Source organism: Gekko japonicus, unplaced genomic scaffold, assembly GCF_001447785.1.
Source record: "Gekko japonicus isolate JY-2015 unplaced genomic scaffold, Gekko_japonicus_V1.1 scaffold439, whole genome shotgun sequence".
NCBI lineage: Eukaryota > Metazoa > Chordata > Lepidosauria > Squamata > Gekkonidae > Gekko > Gekko japonicus.
The window spans coordinates 636,598-643,485 of record NW_015164677.1 but is presented as its reverse complement, the minus strand read 5'-3'; the positions used below and the strand labels follow the sequence as shown (position 1 = coordinate 643,485).

The window sequence follows — 6,888 nt, the reverse complement described above, 5'->3', positions numbered from 1 at the left end:
ACGAAACAAGTATACAAGACGAGTGTGGATGGGAGAGTTGGAAGGGGTCGACCTCAGCGAACGTACCTCAATCAGACTGAGGACATTTTTAGCAAAGGCCAGTTTAGGAGTACTCTAATTAAGTTAATAACAATGTACCTACCTATATAGTTTAAAAAATTTGGCTCTCAAAATAAATTTCAATCATTGTACTGTTGATATTTGGCTCTGTTGACTAATGAGTTTGCCCACCACTGGTCACGTTTAGATCATCAGTCACATGTCAGCTAACTCATTTTCCGAGTGTTTGGGGCCCTAATTCAGATCAGCACCATTGCTCAGCAGTGAGAAGGGGCTTTAGACTCCCCCTAGCCTTTTTGGTGCTACAAAATATCACTGAGGGGGTGCTGAGGGATCACAGGTGTACTGATCGCTTCTAAACTCCCTCTCTCCCACACCATGATCCCAATCTGACCTGGATGTCTGCATGCTTTTGGATGTCTGTTTCCGGAAGCTGATGTGTGACTGGATACTCTGAGAGCTGAGTCAGTGAACCCAAACCCAAGTCATGAAAAATCATAATGTTTAGTAGGAGTGTGTATCCTGAAATCCTGAAATTAAAATATACCCAAGAAATGGTTGCATTGTGTGTATTTATGGAGTGAAAAAATTGAATTTTCTGGAATTATGGTGGGGGGACCCAAATTTCCTTGGAATGGGAATTCTGGGTGGAGGGAGTCTGGAGAAGATGTTTTTATGGCATCTGGCATGAATTTTGCAGGGAATGAAGTCCTCCTCTCCTAAGGCTCCCCAAATTTCAGAAGATTGTACAAAGGTGTCTGATTTATGGACACCGAAAAGAGGTGGCCCCAGTCATCCTGGTCTCCAGTTTTTCTTATGGGGGGGAAATGCCATGCTTCCTACAGGGCAAAGGTGCCACAATAGTCAAGCATACAAAAACTGGTCATACCACAGAATCCACATGGAACAAATGTCAAACAAGAGAATATATGCAGAACCAAGTCAGTCATACTTGCCTAGCCAAAGTACTCGGTTCTAGACTCTGGGAAAAGGGGGCACCTTGTTCTGGTGTCTGTAAACTTGGACCCCTTTGTCCAGTTGCCTTCCAATCTGAGGAATCTTTAGACAGTAGGCATACTTGGTTCCCTGCAAGTTTTGTATTGTTTGCTTTCAAAACACCTGCTCAAGACTCCCAGAAAGATCTGCTATTCTTCCATAGGAAACAATAGACCCCCAAATCCAGAAATCTGGGGGGAGACACACACACACGCACATACAACATAAAAATGATCCAGAATACTCTAAAATTTGGCATTATGATATTAGTGCCCTATCCAAAATCAGAATTGGAACTTTTACTGATTTTTTTTCTAGTGGCACACTTTCCAGTGGTGCACTTTCTAGTTTGGCCCAAGGTGGCACATATGAGTGAAAGAGAAAGAGATTAACGTTTCCACTTTCAATTGTGGATGGTGTTTGATATTTTCACAAAGGACTTGCCTCTTGGCTCTAACTTGTATATCTCTGGTACAAAACTCTGATAGTTGTCTCCAGCCTAAATGCAGCACATAACTCTTGAAGAGGAGAAAGCCATGGATCGTGGTATGCAGGCCAATTGGTATATTTAATCTTGGCAGAATTGCTGTTATGCTCAGATATTTTGTCATATAAAAAGATAAATTCTGGAATGTTTTTATAGAACTAACAATGTGATTTAAAAAAAGAAAACCTTCTCCTCTCACTTATTTTGATGAACTGATACCTGAAGGTTACCCCTTCACTGATCAGAAAGTCTGAGGAATTACTGACCCCTAAGTAGCATCATTTTCAGTGACTGCCTTTTTGAGGCTTCTGCCAAGAACAAGGTCCCTGAAAGAAAAATGGTCAATGTGACAGGCTTAAATCCAGTGGAATTTTTAATGTTCTGAGCACAGAACCTAAAACAAAGTCTGCTAGATTGTTTTTTTTATCTGAATTTACTCACTTCAGCATTAATCAGATAACTGCTTTGAATTCGCAAATGTAACACTTGAGAATGAATGATGTTCTTTAAGGGTGCATTTACATTTATCTGACCAAATTCATGCAGACTCAGCCATCTGCAGAGGAACTTGGCTCAGCTGCACTTTATCTCTCGTTCTCTTTTATTTTCCCCCCTAGTGCAAAACGATAGGGATGACAGGAGGAGAATATATAAGGGATCCCCACTGAGATTCAGCTCTATAAATTATGTATTACGCAGACACTACTCTGCTGATTCTATCTGATCCCCAATTCTCAATCCCTTGTTTTTGCTTCTATAAATAGCTATGCCCAGACTTTCAGTTGTAAAGTGATGAGGACAAAAGCAGAAACCCTTTCCCATTTAATAGCTTGTGCTAGCAAGACTCTTTTTTTAATATTGTGATTCCCTCAGGCCTTTGACAGTCTGGGAATATAAGCAGTGCTGTATTGTTGATAACATGGGGAAATCGAGTGAGGAAATTACTTATTTTTTAAATACTTTGTGTGTGTTTTTCAAACAGTTGTTTTAAATGTAGTCAGTTGGATTTCTGTGTCAATTCACAGCTTGTCAAAGTAACATATCTTGTCTCTTTTTTTTCCCCCTCAGACCCGAATGCTTTGGCTGGACAGACTGGACCAGACCATGCTCTTATAGGAGGGATAGTGGCTGTAGTTGTCTTCGTCACGCTATGTTCTATAATTCTCCTTGGTCGATATCTGGCAAGACATAAAGGTAGGCTAGATTTAATCGAAGTGCAGTCACCTTTTGCAGCAATACTTCCTAGTGATTAGCTTTTGCCTGCCACACTTTTTCTGTTTCCTTCATCCCAGGAAAACTCAGCTCAGATCATGCAGCCTCAGGTTTTTAGCAAGGTCTTGGATTTTACCCAATTTTACAGTTGGATTAACTGTGGCAAAATAACGTCTAGCAATTTGCCCAAGGTCATGCAAGGAGTCAGTGACTCAGGGAATCAGACAAGTGAAAAGACAGTTAGGTTACTTTGCTGTGCCATAAAGCAGACCTAGATGGCTTCTTAGTTTAGCAGGTTTGATACTTCGACATTCTGTGTGAGTCTGTATACAGGCAGTTGAGACGAAGACAAACAGACATAAACTGTTGGTTGAAAGTCACAACAAAAATATTGAGGATTAAAATCTAAAGTTTGGGGTTAAAAAAAAACTTGTCAGTACTAACAGACATACAGATGGGGGGGGGGAGGAGTTAAGTCCGGACTGTTTAAAGTCATGTATTATTTATTTATTTATTTTGCCAAACAGGAATGCTTGCAAAGTTCCCTTCATTCAAATATTCCCCTGAATTTTGGAGTTACATTTTTTTATTTCTGAAGATGAGCTAATTCATTAGAAAGTCTCCATTGTTCTGTGCCCCCCCAAAAAAAATGTTAATTCATTTTCCATGTGCATGCATATTTTGCAATAGCTTTTGGTTCCAAATAGTAATTTTGTGTCTTTCTCTTTTTGTATTACCAGTGCCCACATATTCATTGATACAAATCTGAAAAAAACCTTGCACCACGGTTTGATTATACATGAAGTTGGATGAAGATTTTTTGTGTGGTCTTCTATTGCTGTGCACATGTACTTGTATGCATCAATAAAACATCACACAAAAAGGATCTTGATGAAGCCTGCAGTGTTTTAACAATATGCTCTTGTACACTGGGAATGTAGATAAGGGGGAAAGTGCAAATAAGCAGTGAATCAAACTGTGCCCCCTCCTATTCTGGAATTAATGTCACAATTGTGTAGGTAAACTGGAATTTGATAGGTGAAATATCATGCACAGGGAAATTGTGGAACAATACTCATCCTTATAACTGTGTTTTGTTTTGTTTTGTTTTAATCTTAGTTGAAAAAAAAATGCATTTTAACTATTGTACATTCAAGAACGCTCGACAACCTCATTAATTTTTAATCAGATAGATATTGTTGTAAAGATGTCTGTTCCTTTAGAATGAGTAGCTGCTTTTCACTTTCACCTGCCCCAGAACAAACATTTGACCTAGGTTTGCAATGAATGCTGGTTCAGCTCATTTATACAGGCTAATAAAGAATGCCTCTTTTAAGCTAATGAGTAAGCATGCATACAAAAGGAACAAGTAATTTGATAAATCTAGTGGAGAATGTAACACCTGTGTTCCACTCTTCTTAGAGAGGACAACACGCACACATCCCTAGCTCCAAAATAAGCAACACTGCTCTTTAAGTGAAAACTGGCTGTTTCAGACTTCACTGACTATAAGCATTTTGCTGCACGAATCCAAGACTTGCAAATAGAAAGTGCCTACTGCCATGCCAGGCTAACTAAACAAAATCAGGAGGTTGCAGAGGCACCGCAGGTGGATATGCTGGCATGAATATTTCAGATTTGTGTTTCAAGTATAACAATATTCAAGTATAACCAGTTTCAATGACAACAGTGGATTAACCTAATGTAGCTATTGTAAGGCATGATTCAACCAATGTTAAGCACCTTTAGTCTCCCAATGGGAAAAAGTTGCATGGATTTAGCATTCTTGCATTGAAATGAATGAGACATAAAATGCTAGCTTTGAAATTATAGGGTTTATTACTTGGTTGAATTTGAGAGGCCAGGAACATTTCTGACTTTGTCAGAAAGCAGCAAAATAATTAGGAGACATTTCCCCAAACATTTATTGTTAATGAATTCTTAGCAGTGTGGCCTTTCTGTGCTGTTGGCTTGTATTTGTAACCTTATAAGGGCTATGAATTATAATTACTGCTTTCCCAAATTGGAGGATCAGGCATACTGTTCGTCCTACAATGTTGTGCGACATTTACACTACACCTCACTAGGACCAATTAGTCCTCTGTAACAGAGCTGCATTTGAAAAAAAAGCACTCCACACTATCAAAAGCACTAACATTTTTTGTCTCCCACAGGAACATATTTAACAAATGAAGCTAAAGGAGCTGAAGATGCACCTGATGCAGATACAGCCATTATCAATGCAGAAGGCAGCCAAGTCAATGCAGAAGAGAAGAAGGAATATTTCATATAGATGCAGACTTAGGTTCTCTGAGTATTACTCACCAGGCTGACTGCTGGAGAAAACTGGCTCCCATCTTTCAGCATTATTTTCTCCCATCCTTTTGCTACCTTTATTAATGTAAACAACATCTTTCAGTAGCCAGTTTATGCCAACAATCAGCTGTGGACAGCATTTTTCTTTAATTACGGTACCATTCATAATGCAGGACATTTCTTATGGCCTAAATGTCATATCCATTGCTCTCTTAACATACAGTGCTTGAATATACAGCCTTAACAATTTTAATCATCTTCTCAGTTAATGTTGTTGAGTTTTTTCTACATTTTTTTTAAAAAGATGGTATATGGATTTTCCTTTTTCCATTGTCTTTCCTCAAGGTCCTTACCAGTAATTCACCAATCATTGTCATAGCAAAATGTTTTTAGTGAGGATCCAAATGTACTTACATAAAACATTACAAGGAAGACTAGAGGTTTACAAAGAATGTTTTATATATATCTATAATTCAAAATCAGCCTAGTTCTGAGACATTATGCCCTAGAAAACATCAACTCCGAGCATTCTAGCATAGTTTCTCATGTATTTGTTTGGAAATGATAGTGAAGACGGTGTGAACAGACCTTTTCTTTTAATGGCACATTGGTACTAAAGTTCCACTGGGGTGGTAACCTCACCATGCAGTCTGTCGGTATAGAATCCGAAGAGCTGGCTTGTGTAGCTCCATTTTGAAAACATTTGTCCAGCTCTCTTACTGCTTTTAGGGTTATAAAGACTTCCATTTCTATTTCTGTCTTTTCTGTTTTCCTTTTAATTTATTTGCTTCACATGGGCTCACCTGCCTACTCAAACTGGACGTCTTCATGGGGCACAGCTGCAAGGCATTTTAGTATCTGTATATAGTGCATATAATAAAACCAATTAAACATTATTTGATACATATTTAACTTTTGGGGCTGTAGGTAAGTCAGTCACAAGTAAGCATTTTCTAATGTCCATTATATCCCTTTAGATATGACTTAATATTCTGAGTAGATAACATGTATTAGTACTTTTTGTCTGTATGTCCTAGCACTGTTCAGCAGCAAACTTTTTCTAGTTCCAGTTAATTTTTCTTTGTTATACAATGGAAGCACAATGTTATATGGAAAGGTAGTTTTAAGCTAACAACCAGTGCACAGCCTCAGGTTTTAAATTACAACCACATTAATGATTAATGGTTAAGTTGCTAAAATTTTCAATTTATAATTTGGCAGTTCCGGAGCTGCTTATCTATGTTGGATTTGCCAAAACACAAACAACGAAAGTGTTACAACAAAAGCTCTATGTTTTGTGTATATGGTAAATGGACTAATTCTTTATATTAAATTCCTGTCTATGCATTTTGTGAGGTACAAACTTATGTCACAGTGAATGATAGAGAATTTCTGCCATGCTTTTAGCTCCACAGTAAAGACCTCTCTGAGATCATTCTCCAAATGTGGGGCAAAAATTACAGCTTAAAAAAAAACACCCCTCAGGATTTAAACATACCATAATATAAGCTGATTGGCTTGATTCCTCTTCCCGGAAAATCAAAACATCACCAGATGAGCTCTTCCTTACTGGTCCCATGTCAGAAGATTAAAATCAGCAGAGACTGTCTTTCAACTCCTACGTGCTGCACCTTAGAAAAAGGAATATTTCTATATGGATGCTACTACTGGTGAAGTCTAAAAGCATAATGGCCTATTGTAAAGGATTATCTCCAGGGATTTATTTTTTGCGTGGGGGAGGGAAGGAGGGAGGGTAGCATTTGATTATGACATCATGTGTCGCAGTAAATGGAGATCAAAGGTGCTGTGTCAGATTA

The 6,888-nt window shown here is 38.3% G+C and overlaps 1 protein-coding gene across 1 annotated transcript in view; it reads left to right on the top strand.

The window, feature by feature from the left end:
* Positions 1–5,299, top strand: part of CADM2 (cell adhesion molecule 2) — a 342,074-nt gene extending 336,775 nt beyond the window's left edge. Inside the window, exons 9-10 of the mRNA XM_015409285.1 lie at positions 2,612–2,737; positions 4,930–5,299. Of these exons, the coding sequence (XP_015264771.1) occupies positions 2,612–2,737; positions 4,930–5,048 (245 nt within the window). The 3' untranslated portion in view covers positions 5,049–5,299. The remainder of the gene's footprint in view (positions 1–2,611; positions 2,738–4,929) is intronic.
* The last annotated feature ends 1,589 nt before the right edge of the window (positions 5,300–6,888 follow it).